The following is a 13,278-nucleotide window of genomic DNA, read 5'->3' as shown; positions in this document are numbered from 1 at the left end:
CTTCCAAATTTTAGCCGTGAACAACCAAGGTGGACATTTAATTTTATGCCCTGTAATTTTAAAAAAAATTGTATAGTTAACGTTATTGGCAATTTGTGTTCTTTCAACAATGAAAGGTTTCAAAGGTGGTACAGTTTCCCCTCTTTGTTTCTTAGTACTTGACTGTAAAATCCTTTGCCGCTCACCGAGCCTACCTAGTCAACATTTTCTTGTTCATTTTTTTAATGTATATGAGGGGTGCACTGGCCTTTATGGGTGGTTGTGCAAGCCAGAGGTTGACATCCAGAGGTCTTCCCCCAGACACTTCATATTTTTGAAACACTCTTCCAGTGAATCTGGATAGTTGGGTAGGTGAGCAGGGATTCCAGATGGACTGGCCAGTGAACTCCAGGGATCCTCCCTCTCTGCACCCTAGTGCGGGAGTTACAGACAGATGTGATCCGCCCAGCCTATACATGAGTAACGAGATCCAAACTTAGCCATTTCTCCAACCCCAGAAAAAGCTTCTTAGATTCATTTTTTTTTAATTTTCTGTGTATGGATATCTACATGTATACATCTGTACCACATGGGTTCCTAGTGGACCTCAGAAAAGGATGTTGGATCCCCTGGAACTGGAGTTACAGGTGGTTTGAACTCCCAGATGTGTTAGGAATCGAGTCCAGGTTCTCTGAAAGAACAGCAAGTGCTGTTAACCACTGAGCCATCTCTCCAGCGGCTGACTGCTGGTGAGAGCAGGGTAAAGAGTGCTCTAGAAAACCTCAGGAAACATGGAGAGAGCAGGGGGGAGGTAGAAACGTAGAACTCGGCATCCCCTTGTGATCCCAGTGCTGCAGAGGACAGGTGGACCTGGTGGACATCCTCTGAGGAATGACAAACAGCCAAGATTGTCCTCTGGCCTCCATATGTACCCACATCGTTCTCTCTCTCTCTCTCTCTCTCTCTCTCTCTCTCTCTCTCTTGCACGCGCACACACACACACACTGAAATGTGGTGAAAATCTTAGTCATTTTGAGAGAATACATATAGTTCAGGTCCAAAAGACAGAGGAGTAGCAGCAAAGGTTTGCAGGCCCGTATCTAGCTGATGTAGGTAAATAAAGGAATCACTTGTCCAATACAGACAACGGAGACGAAAAGCTAGAAGGACATAGTTTAGAATTATGTGCTTGTAATCTTGAAACACCCTACTTGGGTCACTGGGTGCTAAGCACTGTTTCAATTGTTATTAAGTACCATCAATAAGTTCTTTAAGTCTTTATTGTACGCCAGAGCATGGGACAGTTTGACTCCCCAGTTGGCCCTGTTGGATTCTCTCTCCCTACCTTCCCTGGCTTCCTTGAGAGGAAGGTCTGTCAATCAAAAGCTTGCCAGACCACTCTTTGCCAACTTCCATTCTTTTGAACACTCCACAGTGTGGAAGAAATAACGCAGCTGATTGCTCCAGCCCCTGAAGGTAGAGCCCCAGCCAGGGCTGTTTCAAATAGTTTGTACTGAACTTTCTGCTCTCACAGGCATAGATGATCTTCTGCCATTTCCATAGAGGCCAGAAAGGGAGCTGTAGCTGAAGTTTTCCTGTGTCCCACCTGACCCACGGTCAGGACAAATCTCTCTCACCCGCGGCCCTGCGGCCACTTTTCTCAGTTCTGCCTTGTCATCTTGCTTCCTCTGTGTCTGGCTGGCAACTGACTCCTGACTCAGCCTTCCTCTTTCCAGAATTCTCTCTGCTTGTCCCACCTACACTATATTTCCTGCCTGGCTACTGGCCAACCAGCGTTTTATTTATCACCCAAATCAGAGCAACACACATTCACAGCATCCAGAAAGACATCCCCAGCAGAGAGCACTACCTTTAGTGGCCTGGCAGAGACGCTGCTGTGACTGGTGTTAAAGGGACGATTCTGGGAGTTTTGCAGTTTGAATCATTGTCATGAGAGGTTTGCTGTGATTGGTGCTACCCTTCCCTGGGGATGTAAGCAAAGGCATTTGGCTCACTTGGAAGTTGCTCACAGCACTCACAGGAGTGCTGCCTCCCTCAGTGTCAGAACATAGGGCCCAATTAAGGACTCCTCTCTGGTGATCTTTTCTTGCCTACTTTCCGTGGTGTGGGCTGAGCTGGCAGTGTGGAAAGCAGCACTGAATGGCAGAGGCCAGCTGCCTGGCAGCTAAGGAGGAGGCAGCTGTTCAGTGTGAGAGAGCATGGAGGCAGGAACAAGGGGAAGAGCAGGAGCGTAAAGGATGGAGAGCCGAGGCCAAAGAATAGAAAACTATAGTGAACCAGAGGAGCTGGCGACACACCCCATGACCATGAATCCCACAGAGGCAGGCAGATCTTTATGAGTTCCAGACCAACCTGGATAGTAAGATGTTATCTCAATTAAAAAAAAAAAAGCTGGATCGATGATGGCTCAGAGGTTAAGAACACCTGCCACTGCCGCACCCTTATGGAGGACCCGGGTTCAACTCCTAGCACCCATGGTGGCTCACAACAGGCTATAATTCCAGTTCCAGGGATCGATCTGATGCCCTCTTCTGGCCTCTGGGCACCAGGGACACGTGCATAGACTTACAAGAAGGCAAAACATTTGTATATATAAAGTAATAATTAAAAATAAAGTCTGGGCGGTGGTGGTGCACACCTTTAATACCAGCACTTGGGAGGCAAAGGCAGGTGGATCTCTGTGAGTTCAAGACCAGTCTGGTCTTCACAGCGAGTTCACGGACAGCCTGCTCTACACAGAGAAACCCTAACTCAAAAACCAAAATAAATAAATAAATAAAAGAGCCAGAGAGGAGAAACTGCAGGCCCCTGTCACTGTAAGAGTTCCAGAGAGTCCGGGCAGTGGTAGCGAATGCCTTTAATCCCAGCACTCAGGAGGCAGAGCCAGATGGATCTCTGAGTTCGAGGCCAGCCTGGTCTACATAGTGAGTTCCAGGAAAGGCACCAAAACTACAAGGAGAAACCCTGTCTCGAAAAACCAAAATAAAAAAATAAAAAAATAAAAAAAAATAATAATATTTCCAAGAGAGCTGTCAAGTTTTCAGGACGGGTCCTGGACACGCCTTGCCAACAGCTGTGTTACTGCCTGGTCTCAAGGGCTGAAGGATCTTAGGCTCATCTGCCAAGTGTCGAGAAGAGCCCTGATTCAACCCTACAAGAGCTATATCTGAGCTTTACACTAGAGGGCGCCACTTGCTGCCACCAAACAAGGAGCGAGACAAAATCAGCCAAACAGGCATTTAAAGAGCTTCTTGCCTGCTAATAGTTATCTAGATAGAAGATTGGTACCTTGATCCCAGCACTTCCAAGACTGAAGCAGAAGGGTCATGAACCCTAGGCACTGGTGCACATACTCACATACATACGTATACACAATCAAAAATTAGTTTAAAAAATTTCAGCCGTAGTTAGAAGTGTAGCTTTGTGATAAAGAATGTTTAATTCTCAGCACCAATATAATTTGTATGTGTGAGGTATATTTGTGTTCAAACTACTTTGTCATCCTTGTTGGCCTGGAACTCACTATATAGATCAGACTGGCCTCAGACCCACAGAAGATATGCCTGCCCTTGCCTCCTGAGGGTTGGAATTAAAGGTGTGCACCACCCACGCCTGGCTTAGTCTTTTTTTTTTCGTTTTGGTTTTTTGAGACAGGGTTTCTCTGTGTAGCTCTGGCTATCCTGGAACTCGCTCTGTAGACCAGACTGGCCTCAAACTCAGAGATCCACCTGCCTCTGCCTTCTGAGTGCTGGGATTAAAGGTGTGTGCCACCACCACCGGCTATGGCTTATTCTTTTTATTTTAATTATGTGTATTTGTGTATGTGGGGTGTCCATGAGTGCAGTGCCCACAGAAAGCAGAAGAGGATATCAGAACCTCTGGAACTGGAGTCACTGAGCTCCACAGTGCTAGGAACCAAATCCTGGTCTTTTTGGTCTGGGGCTTGACCTTAAAGACTGGTGTATGCTAGGCCTCTGAGCTTCATTCCCAGCCCTGGTCCTCTTCAAGAGCAGCATATGCTCTTAACTGCTGAGCCTTGTTCTAGCCCTCCACCCTTACCTGAAGTTTTACACAGTTACTGGAGCTCTCTATGGGAATTACCGAAAAGGACATTCCCTCACTTCACCTCTGTGAAGAGCCCCCTGGGAGGCTCTGTGTGCTGGGGCTGCAGCCTGATCTACAGAGCAAGTTCCAGGACAGCCAGGGCTATGCAGAGAGATGCTGTCTCAAAAAATAAACAAACAAAAAGCTTAGTTCTCATTCATTCCCATTTTCAAAGTTAAGCCTGAGAAGCTGTGTGATTTGTTGGGGTCACAGAGGTGGAGATGAAGACTCAGTCAAGGTTAACTTCACTTCTTGTTTTATTTTTTTTGTTTTTGAAGACATTGTTCCTCTGTGTATCCCTGGCTGTCCTGGAACTCACTCTGTAGATCAGGCTGGTCTTGAACTCACAGAGATCCACCTGCCTCTGCCTCTGCCTCTGCCTTTGCCTCCCAAGTGCTGGGATTAAAGGCCTACGCCCCCACCACCAGGCACATACCTCTATTCTTTCCAGCCAAAGCTGTCTTGGAACTCTGCAATCTCCCCTCAGTACAAAGAACTACCCGCTACAGCAAACCCATTGAGTATTGAACAGACGGATTATTGGGGCAAAGGTGCTTCCTTCCTCCCCAGACCCAGGCCAGGTGTCCCCAGGAAGAGCGAAGCTGACTTGACCCGGTAGGGAGCATTATTTATTTAGTTTGACTCTGGCTCACAACTACTTCTTTCCGTGCTGCTGTCGTTCGACGGCCCCTTCAGTCCCACCATGTGCACATCCACCTCCATTAGGGCAACTCAGAAATAGCTTTCTTGGCTGGGGGACCAGTTGGCTTCTGGTGTTCTTTGTTTTTTTCCTCATACATCAGAATCCTGGAAGAGACACAGGCATCAGGGACACATCTCTCAAGGGAGTGAATCTTAGGTTGCTGTAAGAGTTGAGAAGGGGAGGAAGAGGAAGGGCCGGGAAGACAGTGCTGTGGGCTGTGGGGACCGGAGCTGTGGATGGGTTGGGGGAGTGAAGGGTCTTGGAAGAGACCCTCTACCCTCTAAGAAGAAGGAAGGGTGGTTGCTGGGGACAAGGTTAGGGCTAGGGATGGAGAAGACAGGGAAGTTCAAGGAGGTTGGAACTGGATGCTCACACTCTCAAGATGGCGGATCTCTTGCCCAGCATCATTCTGAGAAAGTCAGAGTAGCTAAACGTCTCCTCGGAGCCACTGGACACCTCTCTAATTAATTTCTTTAGCTCTAGGTGGGTCTTAGGAACCCCAAGTTTCTCCAGCATTCGCTTCAAGGACATAATATCTGAAGGTGGAAAACCAAGGTGGGAAAGGAGGGTCCCCTCTCTGCCATCTTGTACCTCCACGCTCCCATACCCCACCCTTGTATTATCGATTGTGGCTGGGCCTTTGCCTGTCCACAGAGGGCAGAGCTAGTAGAAGAGACTGCCACTTGCCTAGGTCTCCATACCCCCCCAATCACCCTTTTTCTCACCAATATCTCCATTCCCATTCAGATCAAACTCCATGTACTTATCTAGGTTTGAAAAGAAAGCAGAGTAATTGCTGGTTATGGGGGTTTAAGGAAGAGGTAGTTAACCAATGCCAGGGTAGTGGAGAAGACATGGGAGGGGGGGGGCAGACAGAGGAAGTGGGGATAGTGGGTTGTGAGGCCCTGTGAGGGTGGAGGGAACCTAGAGGGGTGCTAAGACGGGCAGGGAAAGGACCACGAATGGGAGGGAGAGACGTGGAAGCAGCCTTCCCGCTTCCACCACAAAAGTCAGTGTTTGCTGGCCTTGAACCCCCATGCTTGTCGACACCCCCCCCCCTAGCTTCCCTCTCCACCCACACTTCTCCTCACTCTTGAAGGCTTCCAATTTGGAGGGCAGGTCCTCATCACTGCAGTATTTAGGATTATTCAGGAATTGCTGTTGGGGAGATCAGAGCCAGGGTCATCCCTCTCAGCCTGGGAGCCTCCAGACTCCACCCCTTGGTTCTTTCTCTTACCTTGTTGATCTCATTCAGCCCCTCCTCCTGCTGGGCCTTGCGTAGTCCAAAAGCTTTTCCTCCTAAGGGGTACAGAGGTTTACCAGCCCTCCCTTCCTTTCCTGCTCCCCATGCCCAGCCCGAGGGTTACCCAAGTTCTGCCCACTGAGATCCTCTGGCAGCCCCCCTGTTTCCCCACCCCAGGCCTGACTCGTCCTGGCCCCTGGTTCATGATGCTGTATGGTCCATCTACCCTACCCTGCAAGTCCTTGCTTTGGCTCATGGCTCAGCAGATGCTGGTGGTCTTAGGTGGGGAGATGAGTCTCTCTGTCTGCCTGCTCGTCCTTCCACAGTCTCCTCTGGGACCTCTCTCATACTTCCCCTTTCTACTCATTCCTCCTCTACTAACTCCCAGGCATCACTTCCCCATGACTTCTGCTGACACCAGCACCCCATGAAGAAGGCAGAGAGGGTTTAAAAGGGGGATGAAAAATAACATGCTGATAAATTGCTTTTTTTGGTGTGTGGGCAGGGTCTCATTATATTGTCCAGGTGCCTGAGTTCAAGCAGCTGTCCTGCCTCAGCCTCCCAAATGGCTGGAACTGCAACCCTGCACCACACCTAGCTCCACACAATTTCTCTAAAAGAGCAGACTGTACATGGGAGAAAGACTTTGATCAGCTCCTGAAGGTATAGAAGGGTACTGGGATCTGAGGGTACCAAGCATGGTACCCTAGGCCTGCAATCCCAGCATCTGAGAGGGGTTGAGGCTGGAGGATCCTGGGTGTTGAAGACCAGCCAGGCCAACATAATAAGAACCTGTCTCAAATGAAAACCAGAACCAAAGAAGTGATAAACAGAAACAGTGGCTGTCCTCAGATCCTGAGGTGAATCAATAAACAGTGGCTGTCCCCAGATCCTGGGGGTGGGGGTGGGGGGAGTTACTTGAAATTTCCTCAGGCTTCATGATGCAGGCAGGTTAAGACAGGCAGCTGAGGAGGGCTGGCTGACTTTCTCCCTTATGGAAGAGAGAGGCTGAAGTCTGCAGTCTGATCCAGGCGTGGAGTGAGCTGAGTGAGGCCAGGGCCTGGAAAAGGAAAGAGCCAGCTCTCTGAGGGGCTCCAGAGAGCACTGGAACACATGAAACCTGTCCCAGAAGCACTTTGGTTTGCTGGCTTCAGGATCTGCAGCACTGCCCTCCTGCCTCACCTTGAAATCTGCAGTAGAATCTAGAAAGGCATTTGAGCATTTACGGAGACACTTTGGAGGAACAGAAAGTGAGACAAGGACAGTGGACTGAGCCACTTCCCACTTCCACCCTACGCTGAGCAGGGGTCCAAACCTCATGTAAATGCCCTCCCAGGAATAGCCTTCCTCACTTCAGTCACTGGGTCACAGGGGAGGCAGGGCTGCGAACCCAACTCACTCTGACCCTTCCCTTCCCCGCAGGCAGTATCCACTCAGCCTCTCCTCGACCCAGGTGAGGGGAGAGATTAGCAAAAGACTCCAGCCTCCTGCCTGCCTTGGTTCAGCTGCCCTCCCCCAGAGAGCGGTGCAGCCCTGGCTTCCAGGCACTCTCAGTGTCTGGTGGGGACACATCTCTAGCCATGTTCATGCAGCACTGCTAGGCCTGGTGAACCAACGGGCGAGAAGTCTGCTCTCGTGGTCTGCAGAGCACTGTGTGTAGAGGGCAGGTTTGGATAGCATTTCAGGGGAGATGGCTCTGAGAAAGTGACTCTCAGAGATGCAAGAGATGTTTGGGTAAAAAAGGACAAAGTACACTGTGTTTCTTTTAATTTGATCCTAATTTTTTGGTGTGTGCAGGCATGCATGCCACAGGATGTGTATGGAGGTCAAAGGACAACTTGCAGGAGTCGGATCCAACCAGTTCCCCAGTTACAGCACTTCATGGGAAGGTTCTTCCCACACCAACCAGTTCCCCAGTTACAGCACTTCATGGGAAGGTTCTTCCCACACCAACCAGTTCCCCAGTTCCTGGTGAAAACTGATCAAGTGTCCTACAGTGTAATTCATGGCTGACATTGCCTGCCAGGCCTCCATGTGGAGGGGCTCTATCCAACAAGACGGCTCCAGGTTAAGATGCTGGCCTTGAGTCCAGGCCTCAAGTCTTAGGCACCACCAGCTTTATAAATCAAGGACACGACAAGCCCCTCTTCAACTTTGGTAATTTGCTGGGCTGGCTCACAGGGCTAAGGTTAAGCACCTTGCCCACATTTGCTGGTTCACTATTATAAAGTATCTAACAGTGATAGCCAGATAAGCCAGATGGAACAGATAAGAGAGAGAAGGTGCTGGGGAGATGGGTCTGGAGCTTCCATGTCCTTGGGCACCACCTTCTCTGACTCCATCTTTTGGGGGTGTTAAGGACTGTCATCATGCTGGGATGAGCCATTAAATCATTAGCTATTGGCTAAGAACCAGTTGAGTTAAAAGTTCTAGCCCCTTCCCCATCCCTGCCCTTGGGACTTTCCAAAAGTTAACCCTGTTGGCTTAAGCCAGTGGAAAGAGTCTTACTATAATACACAGAAGATGCCCTTTTAAGCCTTTATCACTCAGGAAATTGCAGGGCTTTTAGGAGCTTTGTCCAAGAAGTGAAGGGAGGTTCTTTATCTTAGTGTAATATGGGGAAGAGTATGAGGAGCACAAACTGAGAGGCCTTGGGGAAAAGCAGTCTTCGTGGCTGGAGTCTTTGTGGAGCAGCTTTGAGATCAGGTGCAGATGAAGTTGAACTAAAGCTTTGGAGGAGGTCATGAAAGACTAAAGGGAGTCAGCTGGAGGTGCAGGACCATTTCCCAGCACTGGGGAGGCTGAGTCAGGGTGCAGAAGGTTTGAGGCAAGCAGCCTTAATGGAGTTCTAGGCCAGCCTGAGACTTGGTCTGCAAACATGGCTAGCTGAGTTACCATGCTTGCCACCAGGCACGAAGGCGTGAGTGGGGAAGCCTAGAGCCCACACGGTAGAAAGAAGGAAGAACAGAAAGTTGACCTCTGACCCCTCCAGGCATGCACTCACTCACAGACAGACACAGAATAAATAAATTTAAGAAAAAAACCAAAACCCCAAAACAAAATGTACCAGAAGAGACTTGTGATGGGGATGGAGAAGGTTCTGTTAGAACCCTGTGAGATTAGAGACCACTGTTGCTAAGGGCCTTCTGTTGCTAAGGGCCTTTGTTATGGTTCTGTGCTCTCTAGGGGGAATGACTAGAGTTAGGCCCATAACTATGCTGCCTGGAAAAGAATGCACTGGCCAGAGTGTGTGTGTGCGTGCGTGCGTGCGTGCGTGCGTGCGTGCGTGCGTGCGTGCGTGTAGGGACCCTGAGAATCTTCTATTTACCCTTCATTCTCCCTCTCCAGCTCTGTTCTTTGCCCAGGAGACTAACCTGTGCAGACCACATCAGAGGGTATGTCTGGCTTCCAGTTGGTTTGGGGGCTATGGAGGAGCTTCTGGCAGGGAGACAGTAGGATGGAGGACACTGATGTGCCTGTCACCATGGCTGCATTTCCATGAGGTCACAGTGGCCCAAACCTCCCCTAAGGCCAGCACTCCTCTTTAGGCAGGTGCTCTGCCAAGATATCTTTCAGGTTTCTGTAGCCCATAGGATGAATCTCAAGTGATCTGTGATGAAAAAGATGTACAACTTGTTCTCTTCTTTTCATTCTCTTGAGAAAGGACTCATGTAGCCCAGGCTGGCCTGGAAGCTGACCTTGAGCAAGTGATCTTCCTGCCTCAGCCCCCCAAGAGCTGTGATTTGAATTCAGCGCTACCATGTCTGACTCTGAAGATCATTGTTAATAAAGACATACAGGACAGAGCATCAGTGCTCAGTGTGAATAATAAATTTTTTAAATGTGTGTGAGGTCTTTGCATGTCTATGTCTATGTACCGATTCTGTTCCAGAGGCCAACTGAGGATGTCGGATACCCTCAAGTAACATGAGGATGTGAGCTGCCATGGACCACATTGGTTCTTTGGAAGAGCAGCCAATGCACTTATTGACTGAGCTATCTCTCTAACCCCAAGAACTCATTTTTTAATTCAAGAGGTTGCTGGAAATTTGAGGCTAACATGGTCTACATACTCAAGTTTCAAATATCTGGGCTACAGAGTGAGATGTGTCAATTAACTCAAATATCAAATTGATAGCCAGGTGGTGGTGCACACCTTTCATCTCAGCACTCGGAAGGCAGAGACAGGAAGATCTCTGTAAGTTGGAGGCCAGCCTGGTCTACAAAGTGAGTTCCAAGACAGTCAGGGCTAACAAAGAAACCCTGTCTTGAAAAACAAAGCAAACAAATCAAATTGAAGGCTGGGTGTGGTGGTTCACAGCTTTACTCACAGCACTGAGGCAGAGGCAGGTGGATTTCTCTGAGTTCAAGGCCACCATGGTCTACAGAGAGAGTTGTAAGCCAGCCAAGAACTACATAGTTAGGACTCTGTCTCAAGTAGATAGATAGATAGATAGATAGATAGATAGATAGATAGATAGATAGATAGATAACTATTAAAGACCTTAGAAAGCTTCAGAGATAGTGAAAGTTGTTTTTGAATACACATATGCCATGATTTATTCTAGATGGATTGCCCTGGATAGTTTTTGTTTGTTTTTTCCTTCCCTGAGACAGGGTTTCTCTGTAGCTTTGGAGCCTGTCCTGGAATTCACTATGTAGAATAGGCTGGCCTCCAACTCACAGAGATCCGCCTGTCTCTGCTTCTCAAGTGCTGGGATCAAAGGCGTGTGCCACCACCATCTGGCTTGCCCTGGGTAGTTTTATGCCAACTTGACACAAGCCAAAATCATCTGAGAGAAGGGAACCTTAACTTAGAAAATGCCTACAGAAGATCAGTCTGTAGGCAGGCAAGCCTCTAAGGCTTTTTCTTAATTAGTGATTGATAGGGGAGCCCAGCCTGTTGTGGGTGGTGCCATCCCTGGGCTGGTGGTCCTGGGTTCTATAAGAGCACAGGCTGAGCAAGCAAGCCATGGAGAGCAAGCCAGTAAGCAGCACTCCTCCATGACATCTGCATCAGCTCCTGCCTTCAGGTTCTTGTCTTGTGTCATTCCTGACTGACTCTCTTGGATGATGAACAGTGGAAGCATAAGCCAGATGAACTCTTCCTCCCCATGTTTCTGTTGGTCATGGCGTTTCATCACAGCAATAGAAACCCTGACTAAGACATGGACTAACAAAAAAACATTCAAGTAATGTCTCCAGAATTCATCACCATGGCAAGAGGGTTGAAAGTCTTGGGTGGCAAAAAGAGAAGGGGAGAGCAGAGTTCCCTTGTGTTTAGGCCCAGCCATCTCCCGGATCACACCAGCCCAAGTGGGAGGAAAGAGTCCTATACACACTGAGTACCTAGCATGGGGAGTCTGTAAGTTCATGGATGAGTCTCCCGATTTACAGATGTGCATACAAGTAGTCGATACAGAGTCCAGCTCAGAATGACTTGACTTGTAAACCATTATTCCGTGAGTCATGGAATGCTGCCCTGTGTCTGAGTGTGCACTGTGAAGATATAGTTTGGGGGCTGGACAGACAGACAGCCAGACAGCTCAGCACTTAGGAGTACCTGCTGCTTTTCCAGAGGACCCAGGTTTGAATCCCAGAGCCCATATGGCAACTCACAACTCCCTGTAACTCCACTCCCAGGGCATCCTGTGCCCTTTGCTGGCCTCTGGGCATCTGGCACACACGTGGTAGCCTGACATACTTTCAGACAAAACACCCTTACACATAAAAATAAAACTCAAAAGATAAGAAAATGCATCTTTCATGTCAAATCAAAAGGCCATTGTGCCTCCCCTCCCTTCCCAAACGATGGGCTTATGGTGAAGAAGACAGTATTCTTCACACTGACTCTTGGGGCTGGGAATGAGATCACGGAATAGAGGCTCAATGGAGCCTAGCCTAAATGCCGACAGTCCCAGGCTCTGTCGCCAGCAGGGGGCAGCACGTAACTGCCCACGGCACCTGGGTCTCACACCCTCCACTTAGTTGCCTTAGTGGGGCGGCTTCTCCACAGCTCACTGGTTGCCAGATGACCCAGTGGGCCCTTCCCAGATTGTGTGACCCGTGTGGTTGTCCAGGTGCCTAAGAGAGTAGTTTGGGACAGAGCACTGGAGGTACTCCAAGCCCGTCTTGTTTGTTTGGTTTTTCAAGACAGGGTTTCCCTGTGTAGCCCTGGCTGTCCTGGAACTCACGCTGTAGACCAGGCTGGCCTCGAACTCAGAGATCCGCCTGCCTCTGTCTCCTGAGTGTTGGGATTAAAGGTGTATGCGGCAGCTGCTGGGCTAAGTCAGTCTTAATGAGGTTATTGCTGCAACAGAAAGTCAAGTGGGTGGGGAGCAAATGGACAACTTGTTGCAGGACAGAGCTATGCACAAAGAGAGGGACAAACCTATTAGTTTAAAAGATGGGGTTAAGGACTAGAGAGACGGTTCAGCAGTCAAGAGCACTTGCTGCTCTTGTGGAGGATGGGCTTCAATTCCCAGCACCTACGTGGTGGCTCACAACCATCTATAACTCCAGTGCCAGAGGATCTGGTGCCCTCTTCTCACTTCCATGGGCATCAGGCATGCACATGGTGCACATGTATACATGCAGGCAAAACATACATATAAATCTAAATTTAAAAATAAAAAAACTAAACATAAAAAAAGATGGGGATAGCAAGATTGTGGGTAAAGGCCCTTGCCGCCAAGACTGATTAACTTCTATTCTTAGGACCCACATGAAGGAAATCGAGAACCCACTCCCACAGGTTGTCCTCTGACCTCTACGCACATCTTGAGAAAACAAAAGGAGGCAGCATGGATGGAGAGGCCCATGTCTCGCACAGCACACTCCACCAAGGCCTCTCTTCCAGGTGCTATGTCACCTCCTGTGGGCCTGTGAAGCACATACCAGGGGACACTGGCACCGGTGGGGCCTGAAGTTATAGGTAACAAGATGTCCGCCACTGTGCCTGTGAAAAACATAGGGGCACTTTGTAGATTCCCAATAAATGTGGTTAAACCGTCAATAAAATAACAAAAGAGTGGATTTCCCAATGGGTAAGTCTGTGTAGCAGGCACAGTAAAGCAGACCTGCTGGGAATGTCCCTTTCCAGGAAATGTGAAAACGAATGAGCCAAACCTATCCATTAATAACACTCCTCTGTCCCCCCTCTGCTGGGGGAATAGGTGCAACTGTACAAATGAAGCTTCCAGACACAGCCCCCGTAACCTCACACCCA

At 48.9% G+C, this 13,278-nt stretch overlaps 1 protein-coding gene across 2 annotated transcripts; it reads right to left on the bottom strand.

The window, feature by feature from the left end:
• Positions 1–4,711: 4,711 nt before the first annotated feature.
• Aif1 (allograft inflammatory factor 1) lies at positions 4,712–9,861 on the bottom strand. 2 transcript variants are annotated; one of them, XM_052744176.1, is made up of 6 exons: positions 6,282–9,850; positions 6,045–6,106; positions 5,899–5,965; positions 5,533–5,574; positions 5,181–5,343; positions 4,712–4,911 (listed from the first exon to the last, which is right to left on the bottom strand). In XM_052744176.1, exons 1-6 carry the CDS (start codon positions 6,304–6,306, stop codon positions 4,827–4,829), a joined length of 444 nt encoding a protein of 147 aa, XP_052600136.1. In that variant the 5' UTR covers positions 6,307–9,850; the 3' UTR covers positions 4,712–4,826. The 2 variants fall into 2 exon arrangements, with proteins under 2 accessions (XP_052600136.1, XP_052600138.1); XM_052744178.1 differs by lacking the exon at positions 5,533–5,574 and having other exon boundaries at positions 6,282–9,861.
• Between the last annotated feature and the right edge of the window lie 3,417 nt (positions 9,862–13,278).

This window comes from Peromyscus californicus, unplaced genomic scaffold (genome assembly GCF_007827085.1).
Source record: "Peromyscus californicus insignis strain IS unplaced genomic scaffold, ASM782708v3 Scaffold_19__1_contigs__length_69161282, whole genome shotgun sequence".
Classification (NCBI taxonomy): Eukaryota; Metazoa; Chordata; class Mammalia; order Rodentia; family Cricetidae; genus Peromyscus; species Peromyscus californicus.
Note: the sequence above shows the minus strand (reverse complement) of the source record. Positions and strands in the feature narration are given on the sequence as shown.